A 14962-nucleotide genomic window follows, 5' to 3' on the forward strand; every position below is an offset into this window, starting at 1 on the left:
CTCAGTATTGGTGGTCAAATGCTTCGTGGTTCCAGTGAGGTACCTGTAATAGCCACAAGACTTGATGAGATGCAGACCGAGCGTGACCACATAAGGTAGTTTGTGCTATCAAGCTTGATAGTACAAGGAGGAAAGGTAGGAGAGTCGTGGTATTTCCACTAGTAGAAGCAGATGACATGGTAGACATGGTTGCTACTCAAGGAAAAGCTATGCAAATAGAAGAGACACTAGCCGGAGATAGAAAAAACACCAAAATAACCAGAAAAAGCTAGAAAACCCAAAAATTGATGAAGGGTAAAACCTTGAGAAAACGATTTTGGGGATAGCTCTAGAACAGAGACCTCAAACGAAAAAGTGGTTAGTACATACCACCATAATGATAAGAGGCACCAATTGCAACAAACATCAAGACAATCGGAGCATCGAACGGGAAAAAAACATCCTGACAATGAAAAAACCTTCTCAGGGAGAAAACCCTGAAAAAGTGATTACAAAAAGGTTTTGGGTCTCTCAGATCATTGTATAAGAGAGTCTGAGAACCCAGTGGAATGATGGGTGGAGGCTAGAAACCCTCTTGGTGGTTTAAGAAGCTCCCACCACCAGAGAGAAGCAGATGAAGAGAGATCGCGGGAAGTGCAGATGATGGAGGCGCTGGGAGAGAGAGAGAGAGAGAAATTAGAAAGAGGCAAAGAGATGAAGAAGAGGGAGAGCCTTTAGGGTTTCGGATTCTAAGACTCTTATACCATGTCGAATGGGGTAATGACTTGTGTCTAGTATGACATCAGCCCTCTTTATTTATAATAATGGAGAGAAGGTTCTAGAGAATTACAAAGACCATTAAACCCCTTAGGGTCCGGTCCGTTTGGTAACTGACACTTTCCCTAAAATCCATAAAACTCATTATTACAACAGTTCTATTTGGTGAATATTTCTACTCAGTTTTGAACTTCATGTTTCTTGGTTTGCTTTCTTGTTGCTATCTGTTGATATTGGCACTTCAGTTCCATTGGGGGGAGAGGGGCTGTTGTCCCAATAATATTTTTGGATTCCTGTTGTACCTTGATATGTTACTGCTGGATGTGGTGCTTTCTGCAGTGTTTTTGGTTATTGACTGCAAATCTTTTAAAAGACTCCACCCTGGCAATAGCTACAATTATTTGACTCCTGCCTTCAATTCTGCGTGCATTTTGGCACTAAAGCACATAATACTATGTGGTAATTTCTGTGCAAGTTGTATAAAAAACAAGGAACTGTGCAGGAACTTAGCCTGGTTTCAGGCCTTTGTCCTACTTCAACTATTGATGTTGAATCACTTATAGTCTCCAGAACATATCATGTAGGCAGTTGGGGATGATTTGGAAGAGATAGGTGCACGTGTTGTCGCAGATTCACTTATGGATCTGGAGCATATGAAGCCTGGTTCCTGTGAATTCCTTGTCAGCAGGTTGCTTCAGCGTCTGGGAAGGTTCACAATATCTTTGTTCTTATTTTTACTCCATTTAGTGATGGTTTTTTTCCCCTCCATATTTTAGTTTGTACTCTCTGGTTTAAATGACCTAGGTTGATTAAAAACCATGCAGTTCAAGAGAATCTTCAGTGAAGGACCTCCAGGAGCTGGCAACCCACATCTTTACAACGTGCAAAATTTCCAATGAAACAGAAAATGCAAATGCAGAATCTGACAGAAGGAAGCAACAAGTTGTGGAGCTTTCTGAGAACCCGAATTTAAGCCCTCTTGCAAGGTTTCTCCTTGCCAGGTTCGTTTTTTCAGATGTTTTGCTTGTTGGCATTATTCATCTGCAATTATCATCAGTAAGTAATGTGAAAATAGCTCATGGTGCACAGATGGCAGGGTCAAGTTTCAAGCGATCTCAACCCCATTTGATGAAAGGTTGAATTGATGTTACCATCGGCTCGCTACTGTTCTTAGTTTGTATATTTATTTGATGTACATATGTTTATCAGGAAAAAAATATTTTTTGCATTGTGCTTTTTCAGCAGCAGAATTGCTGTATAACAAGCAGGTTTATATTCGTCTTTTTGTTTTTGTTTTTTTTTTTTTTTATATAATTTAATTTTCTTTCCATGCCATTTACTCTTGGGCGTGATTCATGTGTATTCGGATTTTCAGGAATATTTAGGGAAAACATCCTTGATGCCATTCATCAGTGGTTCCATTCTCTATTATTGGTGTTATTTTCTCTTAACGAAATATTATTGGTGTTGATCATGGTTCAAGGTTTTAACCGATACTGTCGAAATTTCCCACATTTCTACGTGTGTCAAGAATCTGATATCAAATAACATGTGACTTTTAAAAGTCACTAGTTTCGATTAGTATTGACCAAAATTTATTTCGGATCGAAATGTGGGAATTTTCAGGTAGACCAATTGAACCAGCTTTATAAAACCTTCTTAAATGGGATATCAAACTTTCTTATTTCAAAATTTTGACACTTTTCCTATATTTCTTCTCTGTGAAGTGGGAAACTTGGGAAAACGTTTAAGATTTTGTCTTTGTATCATTAAATCTTCATTCTAATATTAGATCTTGCACGTTCATAGTAAATCTATCCAAGGAAGGGAGTTTGGACCAAAAAGGTAAATCCCATCTTTCTTAAATTTTTTTTTATTTTTTTTTATAGAATATACTTGGAATTGACTGTTGAGTGTTGACTATTGAGTATTGAATGTTGAGACTTGGGACTTGAGACTTGAGAGATGACTCACAATAATGTAATATCATTATTTATTTTGGATCTTTTACATTATGCTTTGTTTGTTTATAACTTTTATTCATGTATTTCACATTTTTAGTTAGTAACTTCTATATGTACTTATGTAGTATAGTTTCAGTCAACGACTCAATGTACATTGGCAAACTTTGATCAACACCACTAGTATAACTTTATGTGTTCTTTCCATGAATTTAATTAAGTGAATGAGTTAGAAATGCCTAAAATAGGACGTATAAAAAAATCAAGTAAAAAAAAAAAAAACACATTTTAGGAGTTGAAAACAAAGTTTCCCCCAAACTGGGGAAATTTCGACCTTTCTTGGTTTCTTCGAAATTTCTCAGATTTCAACCTTCCCAAGGGAAATCCGATATTTTGAACCTTGGTATATGTAATTTGATTTAATTTTTTTCTTTGGCATGATGCCTGTTTTTGCTACGGATAAATAAGGTAATTTACAAGTCAAATAATAATTTGAAAAGGGGGTGAGGGGGGTGTGTGGGCATGTATTGGAGAAGACTTGAGGTTTTAGGAATTGATACTGGATCAGCCAATCGGTATTGGTATTGACCAAATCTGGCCATTATCGGATCGGTGGTACTAGGGGTAAAACACGGTTAGGTTGGGCCGGGTTTCTTAAGACCCTAACTTAACCTTAGGTCCTCAAAATTCAACCTAGGCCTGACTCAACCTTGTCTGGTTCATACCAACCCAATCTGGCCATAATTGACCCTGTCAAGGCCTAGTTGGGTCTGGCTAAGTTGACCCTGGTTTTTGTAATGATTGGATTAACCTTGATTAACCCGTTTTTGCCATTCAGATTCTATACATAAAAAAATTATAGAAAAATGAAAGGGAGCCCTAAATTCTAATATAAAAATTCAGGGTTAAATTCGAGCTGGGTTGGGCAGGGCTGAGGCCTCAACCTAAGCCCGCCCAACCCTGATCCATGGTTGGGGTTTTTCAACCCTAACCCGCCCTCAGGGTAAAAACAAATTTGGCCCAAGCCTTATTCTGGCTCAGGGCGGACCGAGGCGGGTTCGGGTTGTCAGGGCCACACTTTCATCCCTAGATGGTATAGTATGGATTGAGGATAAAATGGTGAACACAGTTTCATATAAGTAAGTATCTTTGATGGTAAATATGTCCAATACAATCAATATGGAACGGGAACAGACCAATACCCATACGATACTGATTCCTAAAATCCTAAGAAGACTCGTTTGATTGAGGAACTTTTTATTTTTATTTTTTTAATTATCCCTAATATTATCTAGGACCCAAGATAGCCCTTAAAATTATATTAAAAATGAAATTGATAATAGAAAGACAAGGGGGGACATAACTCGCCTTACCCCAACCCAGGAGAGACAAGTCACTATATCACTCTCAAAACCCAAAAGAAAACACCTACAAAATAACTATAACATTCTAAAGATTGGTAAACTAGCTTTGTCCTCTTGAATGATGCAACTAAGATCACTTAGAAGAGGATCATCACCATAGAAAACCAAATTTATTGCAGACTCACATGCAAAATTAGCTAACTAATCTGCGGCTTGATTGCTTTCCTGAAAAGAAAATGGGATGTGAGCTCTCAGAGAATCACAGAGGTTGATAGCTTCCTAAAACCAATACCAACAACTCCACAAATTACAGGATCCTTGGGTAACCAACTTCACAATCAAGGAGGAGTCAGAACTAACATAAAAATCAGAGATGCTCAATTCCCCACACAATCCTCAATCCATCTCTAAGGGCTCTCAACTCAGCCATTGAAATTGAACACACCCCATAGAAATTGGAGAATGCCGCGAGAACATTCCCATTGTTGTTTCTAATAATGCCTCCCCACCACTAATGCCCGGATTTTCCTTATTTGCACCATCCACATTCAGTTTAACAATATAAAAGGGAGGGTACCAATAAATAAGAATTGGAGCCTTAACTCGACTAATAGGAGGATTAACTTAAATACTTGTAGAATAAGATCATCTCCTTTTTTTTTTTTCTTCTCTTGATAAAATATTATTGGTGTCGATTCATGCGTAATTTGATTAATTTTTTTTTTCTAAGACGCAGTTCATGTGTCTATCTGGAGGGCATAATGCATGTTTTGTTGCTGGGAAAAAGGTAATTTAAAAGTCAAATAATAATTTGAAAAAGGGGGGGGGGAATGTTGCATGTATTGGAGAAGACTCTGGGTTTTAGGAATTGATATCGGATTGGTCAATTCATATCAGTATTGGGGGTGCATACTTGGCCCTCACAACCCGAACCTTCCCTGACCCACCCTAAGCCTGAATAGGGCATGGGCTAAGATTTCTAACCTTGAGGGCGAGTTAGGGTCAGGGTTGGACTAGGCCCGGGTTGAGACTTAGGCTTGGCCAGCCCAACCCAACCCAACCCTGACTTTACCCTGATATAGATGTAAGAACCGACCCAACCCAGCCTGCCTTGAGGGCGGTTAGGGTAGATTTTTTTAGGCACTGGCAGGGCTGGGCCAGACCTGGACCCAATTAAGGGGATGCAGGGTTGGGTAAGGGTTTTCAAAAAAATAGCCCAACTTGGCCCATGTATACCCCTAGCCACCATGCAGTTCCACCCACCAGTGACAAGATACCACTCAACCAGAAAAAGCTTATTCTCATCTGGTTCTGTTGTTCAAGCAACTGCTAAGCTGAGATTTAATAACAATGGCTGAAGAGGTAATTCACTTGGATTACTGGCCCATCTTTTTCGGGATGAGGGCAAGAATCAGTTTGGCTAAGAAGGGTATCAAAACTAAGAATACAAGGAAGAGAACCTAGACGACAAGAACCCTCTTCTGCTCCAGATGAACCCAGTATTGGTCCATAATGGGAAAACCATCTGCGAACCCCTCAATATTGTTCAATACATTGACTTGTGTTCTCTGTCTTTGTGTATTAGAGCTTTTCTTAAGCTCAATTTGCTTCCAAGTAAGTTTGTTCGCTTTACTAATTTTTTCTATCTTAAGAAAAACCGATCATCCACTTGTATAAGGAAAGAAAAATAAAATGACTGTCCTTTTGTGAAGGAAGAAAACATGGCAATAAGCTCACAATACTCAAATTACCAATGGGGTTGGTAGCCTGGTGGTGAAAATGCCCTTAACCCATCATCGCTCGAGTTGGTTGGTTGTGGGTTCGAGTCTTAGTATGCCCCACTATCGTTCATTGGTCCTGCGGAAGCCCCGCTTGTCATATGGGGGCTTGTCCTCGGGGCTATGATCACTACCATGGAGCACCCAGTTTTTATTACCAAAAAAAAAAAAAAAAAATACTCAAATTAAAATCATTAAAGCCTTAACCAATATAACATCTTATTGTTGGCACTAAATCTTGCTTAGTAGGTTATGGTCAACTGGCCATGCTGATGAGTGCTTGGGCATGCCAGAATCCTTTCTGATTAGATTCACTGATCACTTTGACTTCGATCAAGCGATTTGAATTTTCCTCTTACCTCAATTGCTAACTTTAACTACCAAAGGAATAAAACAAATGGTATATTCCTTAAGGCAAATTTCGAATACAAAATACTAGGGTCCAATAGATGGACATTGTGAAGAGAAATTTAAAGTAAAGCAACGAAGAGTTCCAAGCTATATCTGACTCTAGTGAATGAAAATAAAACAAAAAAGAGATTTGCATTGCTAATGGGCTTTCGAGTGATTTTTTTTTTAATTGTCCTCTTCTGGCCGACTTCTTCTGCCTTAAATAGCTTGTGGATTCAACTGTTTTTCCACGTACGCCATTAGTCCACTACCCCCACTAAACTGGGTCCTTTAACATGGTCATGACACATGTCCCCATGACCATAGTTCCTTCACGCACACGTCCCCAACTGCCTTAACGTGTGAATATCATGCCTCTGTGGGTAGTGACCTCCTTAAACCTCTCCGCCAGCCCACGTTTCTCTCTCACAGATGGATTGTCACGTCAACGGGTATGAGTTTTCAAATTTTGGTCTCTTCTCTCTCCTCTCCGTTAGTTTGTGTATCTTCCTTCCACTTCGTCTGTTCCCCTTAACCCTCAATTTTCTTGTATCCCTCTCTTCTTTTGCTTGTTTCTTCTTCCTCCCTTCTTTTGGGTTTGTCCTAGCTTTTAAGGGTTGAGGCCCTTCTCTTCAGGGCTTGGTAGGGCTCTCTCCCGGGTCTAGCCCATTTGGTTTTGTTGTTGTATTTATTTTTCTTTCTTGTTCTAATATATTTTTCATTCACCAAAAAAAAATTAAGAGAACCAATGGTGGGATAAGAGAAACAATGATAGAGTCCAATCATAGCATTAGATGATTCTGGATAAAGACGAAGTGATTCTTATTATAATTTATGAGGAAGGAAAGTTAATATTATGGACGCGACTCATTGTTTTAGAAGTCCAATCATAATATGAAATCATCTTAGATGGAAAGATTCTATCTTCCCCCAAATCTATTACTATTCTAGAAAATGAAATGGACAAGGGATACAATGGCTTAAGAGAGAAAAAATTATAAAAATTACAAATCATGTGAAATTAAGAGAACTTTGCCCATCTGAATTCCCCACACCAAGCACATGGGGAAGTAGAGGCAAGGGCAGGGGTGCCTTTTCGCAGCCGGCCCTCAGTTCCCCCATATGTCTAACTGAGTGTGGGAAAGTGGACAGACAAAGTTCTTTCTCCAATAAATCATTTATCATACCATATATATCCATGCACCCACGTTCAAATTTCTAATGATTTATTTATTCATGTGGCTAAACAGCTAGGGACCTTGGTGTTGAACCTGCCCATCAGCACCATACTAGGTGCCATGTGGTTGAAGTAGCCGCTACATTCGATTCCTTACATTCATATCTAATATGTACTAGACAAAGAAATAGAAATCAATCCAACGAGAGCCCAGAATGCCAGACTATACCTCCAAGTGATGGGTTGACCAGGCTGGGTCAAATGGGTCTTATCATAGGCCTATCCAAGGTTAATTTATCCCTTAATATATGCAGCATTATCATGAACCATCGCAATAATAATAATAATTTATGCCAAACAGAAACTAAACACATAACAATTTTGAGCTGTCAAAATAAACAAAACTCTGCAGTGAGTGGTGAGATACAATGAACAACAAAACGATTGAGGAAGCGGATCAGGTTCACGTACAAGAATGTATGAGAACGGTCCTAGTCTATGGATATAGAATCAATTTTTACTCTCTTCATTTGATAGATTCTATATTCACGGATCAGGAGTGTACGATAACATTCTTGTACATGAAATTGATCCGTTGACTGATAGCATCTTGAGGCACGCCAGCACAAGGTATCTGAACTTTTACTTTACCAATACAAACAGCTGTAAAGTTAGTTTGTATGCGCAAACACACTTTGTCAAATGCAGGTATTGAACCTCATATATATACTATAAAACAATTGAGAGATGAGTATATATTCAGTATTGGATAGAAAAATCCAAATTTGTTTGATACATCTGATACAATATAGCTTCTCTTCACACTCAGACAAAAATCCGAATTCGCTTGTTACATCTAATACAATATAGCTTCTCTTCACACTTGTTTCAGACAGAAAAATCCAAATTTGTTTCATACATCTGGTACAATATAGCTTCTCCTCACACTTGGAGCATCGAACAACAATTTGTGATCTCATGATAACCTTCCTTGCAACTTCGTCTATTGCAACTAGCCAAACTTGCAGAAGATAATGCTTGTGCTTTTTCATCCAGTCAAGTCCCATAAGCGATTCATCAAGTATTGTTGATATCACAGCCCTGTATGATCTTACCAAATTGCCGACTCCACCCATTCCACCAGGCCTCCTTCCTTTGGCCGAAGACTGAATACATAACAGAGATTAGATCGGTTTTAGACGTGAAATGCGTCAATCCAAACATGTCCTTGAGTGTTGTTGCAGACTAATAATGATCGTTGTTGTTCCACCCATTCCACAGTCCCTAGTCCCTACTGCAAGATCTCTTGTGCTACCGGAAAGGGGGTAAAACCAGAGAATGCACAAAGCTGGAATCTGCAACAATTAATTGCTTCTAATTAATCATCTGAAAAATCTGAAATAGCTAGCGAAGAACAAAGAAGACTATTTGTATCTTAATTACAGAGGCCAATGATAAGCGAGCATAGTACTGTAACTAATCCCAGCTTGATCCTTGAGGGATGGTAAGACTGATGGTGATACCGGCAAGGAGGTCTTAAGAGGAAGAAATGGAACCGGTAGTTGGGGAGAAGGAAAGAGGATGTGCTCGGATGTGGGTAGGTAGGTGGGTAGGTGGGTGGGTGAGTGAAATGGGTACCGGATAGAAGGAGAGCGATGGGAAGCACTGAAGGACGCGGCGGTTGTTTATTCGAAAAAGCCAATGCATGTCTATTTGAATTTTAAAAAGTAGATGAATCTCGCTCTGATTTGGACCCACCTAGGTGTGTGAGTGTGTGTCAGGCGTTAAGAGGGCTATATTTCTTATTATTATTTCTTTTTTGGCAAAATAATTAGATGCGCTATATATTATTCAAAAGAATGCAACAAAACACATACACATGACACTATTTAGGCTCAGGCTCCCGACCCTAATTAAGGTACTAAACTCATAAACTCAGGGTTTAAAGAATTTTCAATACCGATATGAGACATTTCGATATATATCTTAAATTTAATTGATCGATATAATACACACCAATATGATACTTGAAATTTTTAAAATCCTTTCGTATCGATATATATCCTACGATACATACCAATATGCACTAATACATTATCGATACATACTGATACTCTATGGAAAAAATAAAATCGAGGTGAAATATACATTTTAGTATGTATCGATACGTATCAATGAGTATTTATATGTATCGATCGGTACGTTTTGATGAGTATCAATACATATCGGTGAGTATCGATACGTATCGGTGAGTATCGTTATGTACCGATACAGTGCGCTACGGTCATATAATGGCCAAGATGGATATTTTTTCAGAAAACACGATTTTTTGAGGGGTTTTTGTTCCAAAGTTGCTGTCAGCCATATTTTTCTCTAACAAAAGTGGAAATCAAGGTTGTGACACAAGGATTTTACATTTATGGGACAAATACAAACCTTGAATTCTTAGTGCGATACTCTCAATTTAGTGTTTATGTATAATACATGTTATCAATAGTTTTTTTTTAACAAATTTTTTATGCAAAAATGTTTAAAAATATGTTTTATATCCATTTATGTGTTTATTTTTAGGGTATCTTAGCGTATCTCCGATATGATATGATACATTTCGATACATATCTTAATTTTGATCGACCAATACGATGACCGATACCAATACTTTAATCCTTCACTATACTAAAGCTTAGTCCTGCTCTTGATGAGGCCAATATTCTGATTATGACCAAAGCCTTCAAAGTCCTGCAATGGTTGCTAGGAAGTAGGAAATGGTACATTATGCATTCTAGTAACAGTAGTGGTCTATTTCATGAAGGGTTTCAGCTCCAATTTGGTTTATTATTGGGACTCAGATTGCTATCAGTGCTGGATAATTTATTGATACAATTAATCCTTAGGAAAAAGATTATACTTGCAAGTTACAATACATCTTGGTTTGGCATTTAGGTTTTTTATTTTTTATTTTATTTTTATCATATTTGTTAAGTGTATTCTCAAGGTGCTTTAATTTGATAGTTAGAAGGTTTGGAATGTCCCTTAAATACAGTTATTATTTTTTGATAGAAATATAACAAAGTTATTCACCAAAAATAAAAAAAGTTATTAGAAACCCCCAAAATTGATAGTTGGTGCTGATTAGGGGTGAAGTAGGGCCGAGTTGGGTTGAGGTTTTAACCCTAAGTCCTGAAAACTCAACCAAAACCTAATCCAACCTTGTCGAGTTCATGCTCAGGCCCAACCCTACAGGGCTCAAGGCTGGGCTAGGTGCTGTATGGTGAAAGTGCTTTTAACTTCAACCAATAACCGTAATAGAGGCAATTGAAATTTCATATTAATTCTATGCAGACAAACTATAGAGAAACTAAAGACATCTACGATGTTGATGGAATCAAGGGGTATCAGTACTTAACTTTGTCAATAAGCTTCCTGTAATATTCAATGTAACTCTCACAGTATTGAGCATGGTTTTCAAAAGTCAATGGTTTTCTAATTAGCTAAAGATAATTATGTAAGCATGATTCAACCCAAAGTTTTTAGTTATCGGCATCGGTACTATTGATACGATACCGATCCGGGATCGACAGTATTGGTCTGGATCCCTCGATATTACTCTCATTTTTCATAAAAAAATAGTTTTTTTTTTGTTTCGTTTTTTTTTTTTTTTTTTTAACGATACCTAAACCCAAATCGATCAACTATCGAGATCAGTCTCAACTAATATCAATACAACTAAACTGACACCAATACAGTTACCTAAAACCATGACTCAACCTGCCAATTAATGGAACCATCATATGCCTTGTTAATAGTTGTTGTATGTCATAAATGTAAATCATGTAATTAAGCTCATATAATAGGACAATCAAAGAATGTAGCTTGGCATGCAGCATTTATTACCCTGTGGAGACGGAGAAAAGGTAGGGTTTTACTCTTCCAAAATCCGTGGTGATGATTGGATCATGTGTTTTAGTTAAAAGGGTGTAAAATTGCTATTTCAAATTCTCAACTAACAGAGAGACTGATGTAAGAGGTGTGAACATAATTTAGATTCCATAAAGAAAAATATAATTTACAATTATGCAAGGGGTGTTTTTTGATAGAGATAAACCACTGGTTGTTATATGGCTAACCATTTGTAACTAATCACATGTACACTTAGTCATTTAGGATTTGTTTCTTGCCACTTGTATGACACTATATATATATATATATATATCTGTGTACTATCATCATTTTTAATTAAGAAATACAATTCAATCATTTTTCTAATAATAAAAAAAACATAACTTAAAATTGTATGTTTTTTTAATAGTGATATTCTCCAAGGGTGGACGTTATAAATTTTCTTTTTAATTATTTTTTTAGAGCTTTGTGAGTCTTCGAATCAGTCTCTTTTTTTCATTAAAAAAAAAAATAGTCACGGGATCTACTTACCGAAAACAGGAAGAAATTAGAAAAGAGACCTAAGTTTTTCTTTTTCTCTTTTAGGTTTCAATAATTACATGTTGGGGCCACATGTAATTATATCCCTTTGAAGAAGTTGGCGCGTCGGGTGGTCATGATGAGTCTTCGATCTGTCACGACATCTATTTACCGATAATAGAAATAAAAAGAAAAAAGAGACATAAGTATTCTTTTTCATTTTAGGGTTGCAATAATTACATTGTGGGCCACATGTCCTTATAACCCTTTGGACTTTGGAGACCAGGAGATTTCAATATTTAACTATTAAATTAACTTTTGACTATTAAGTTTTCTAATTAATTATTCTAATCCAACATATGTAAATTAGCCTGCGTGAAAACTGCATCAACCACGCAAGTGGGTAGGTACTAGGTAGTCTTCTTTCTCCATCCAGATGTGTTGGGTTAAATGAGTTAATTGAAATTTTGTGTGTTTCATTAAAACGGAAAATTGAAAGGACCAATTCGTTATGGAGTAAATTATCCAAACATACCCCCTAATGATGTTTTCTAGCACTAGGGGCATTAATTTGACCGAACACTATTCTTTCTCTGTATGCTTTACATATTGGCCTCACCTAATAATAATAATAATAATAAAATCTACATTAGACATCTCAATTTCTATCCCCTATTTGTATCAAAAAAGAAAAAAATTTATATTCTCTACCATGACTCCATTTGGTTGCGAAGGAAGTGGAGAAAAGTCAGTGAAATGAACGGAGATGATTGTGTATATATATATATATATATATACTAGTAAGATTGACACGTGCAAATGCACGTGTGAGCATTTGTCATGTCACAGCGAAATTAAATGTCTACTACAATCTTAATGCATTCTAAAAATTATCCTTTGTAAAATTAACTGATCCAAATTTTTGAAAGGTTCAATCTATTTCAGTCTAAATTGGAAAGAAAAGAAAAATAACTTAAAGTATCTAATTATAGAGTTCACCTCACTTTTGGAAAAGCAATTATTGATTGGATGCCAAGAAACTTGAGACAATGTCAAACCACATTTTCATACTATGATCATTCGACAGAAAACACACAATTTCATTTAATCATCCAATCATGTAGGTACGATAACATTTAATCAATCGAGAAAGAAACCTGAAGACACAACCTGTTTTGGGCTTTAAGCAATTATGTAAGTATAATATCACAATTAAATTTAACATAGTCAACGCTAACATCATACAACACTAAAGATTACTCAGGTCATTCGCCTTGGGCCTAATCTGAACTAATTAAGCCATTGACCTGGGAAAATATTGAGATCATATACATCACATATTTATAACTATAAACATCCTAAAACCTAAACCAAGATGGGGGAAAAAGGAAAGAGAGAGAGAGAGAGAGAGAGAGAGGAAAATAAAAGAAACCTTAAAATAGGAAGAAAAAGAGAAATATTGTTTGCTTCACATTATTAAGGAATAAAATCATAATAAATAGTGTCAGCAACGAAAACACTATCCATCACCATTGTATGGGTGGGTGATCCACAATCTATTAGATAATCATCTTTAGGATCAAACCCCAAGGAGATGAGTACCAAAGACAACACTCTCAGAATCAGAGAAGAAATTTAAGTTCTCCAACACCCATCACGTGAAGAAATTTCTCAAAAAAGGGTTTGGAGTAGAAGAAAGGAAAGAAATAAGTTTCTATGATAATGGAAACAAATTAATATGATTTCAAAGAAAACAAAAGAACATCAGTATCAAGTAATGCATCAACCATTCTCTGTGGCCCTCGAAACTTTCTTGGTTGAGCCTTTTTATCAATGATATCAATGCCAGTGCCAGGTTTGGTAACTGTAAATGCCTGTTCATGGATCCACCTCTTGAAGACCAAACCAAAGCCCCCTCTCTTTACTGTTAAATTTTAGATGCTAATGAGGAGGGCAAGAGGGAAAAAATCCCGACATGAGCATGTAATTGAACATAGGTAAAATAATTCAATACTGTTAAATTAAAGGTAGAATCATCATGGGTGAGTAAGGGTACAATATGAAAGCTCAAACGGTTTAACCCTATAATTCTAATGAATTCTATTTGGAAGTCAAGATGCAAATCTCCAATACTTGACAACCACACAATGCTAGTCAAAACACAAAAATGATACCATGAGAGGCAACAATAGCACAATGGAAACTTGACAATTATAAGTGATGATAAATTTATTTGAAGAAAGTTTGTTCTTGAGTTCAGACATGACATTAGTAAAAGTATAAAAATCATCAAGCAATTTCTCATAAATTCATGTGTTAAAAGGAGAATACACCAATTTTTTTGTTCTTATCTCTTAAAAAGATAGTGGTTGCAAACATACTCTCAAAAAATATTGAAGTTAAAGAATATGGAAAATATCTAAAGAATCTATCCTTCTACTTGTGGGACTATGATATGCCTTTGTAAAGAATATTCAGCCTCCACAGAAGATGTGAGAGAAGAAGACACCAGGTCTGTGCTGCCATCTTTGCTACTTTTTCTTCTTTTGCTCTCTTGTAATTGCTTCTTAATTATTTCATTCCTTTTCTTTTGCTTTGTAATTGCTTCTTAGTTGTTTCATTCTTTTCTTTATTTGCAAGCATATTGATTTCCTTGTGGAGAGATGAGATAGAGCGCAAACAGTTCATATGGTTATAACATTTAGGATAAAATCTAAGAAATCCTTTTTTTTTTTTTTAAATAAAATTAGGGAAAGAGGAGACATGTGTGAGAGAGAATGAACATAGAAGATTTTTTTTATTGCAAAAGGAAGGGCAAATGTATTAGAGTTAGAAAATAATGAATAATATTGAATACAAAAATAATAGTAAGGCACACACTTCCATTAAGCTTGAGAGATATAAACATTCAACTCACAGAGTTCTCATGCTTGACATGTTACTCAATAGAGGAAACTTCATTTCTGTTCCATTTATATTAGTGATCCCTTTGTGCAAGAAAAATAATTTCATCCATTTTAACAACCCAAAGTTTCTTCGGTGAAGAACACAAAAGGAATGCCACATCATACAGACTAGAAAGAATATAGAAAGAGAAGGCTTTCACTCACATGTCAA

At 36.5% G+C, this 14962-nt stretch overlaps 1 protein-coding gene and 1 long non-coding RNA gene across 6 annotated transcripts in view; one reads left to right on the forward strand and one right to left on the reverse strand.

The window, feature by feature from the left end:
- The window catches only part of LOC122061641 (germinal center kinase 1-like), a 50517-nt gene extending 48333 nt beyond the window's left edge, over positions 1–2184 (forward strand). For 2 of the 5 annotated variants that reach the window (XM_042625047.1, XM_042625050.1), the window contains 3 exons: positions 1341–1465; positions 1581–1757; positions 1846–2184. In XM_042625047.1, the coding sequence (XP_042480981.1) occupies positions 1341–1465; positions 1581–1757; positions 1846–1885 (342 nt within the window). In that variant the 3' untranslated portion in view covers positions 1886–2184. Of the gene's footprint in view, positions 1–1258; positions 1466–1580; positions 1758–1845 lie in introns of those variants that run through there. The other 3 variants (XM_042625048.1, XM_042625049.1, XM_042625051.1) reach the window with 3 other exon arrangements.
- Positions 2185–8151: 5967 nt separating this feature from the next.
- On the reverse strand, positions 8152–9028 carry LOC122062113. Its single transcript, XR_006134803.1, has 2 exons — positions 8870–9028; positions 8152–8781 (listed from the first exon to the last, which is right to left on the reverse strand). It is a non-coding gene; the product is annotated as an uncharacterized LOC122062113 (long non-coding RNA).
- Positions 9029–14962: the final 5934 nt, after the last annotated feature.

Source organism: Macadamia integrifolia, chromosome 14 (assembly GCF_013358625.1).
Source record: "Macadamia integrifolia cultivar HAES 741 chromosome 14, SCU_Mint_v3, whole genome shotgun sequence".
Taxonomy (NCBI): Eukaryota; Viridiplantae; Streptophyta; class Magnoliopsida; order Proteales; family Proteaceae; genus Macadamia; species Macadamia integrifolia.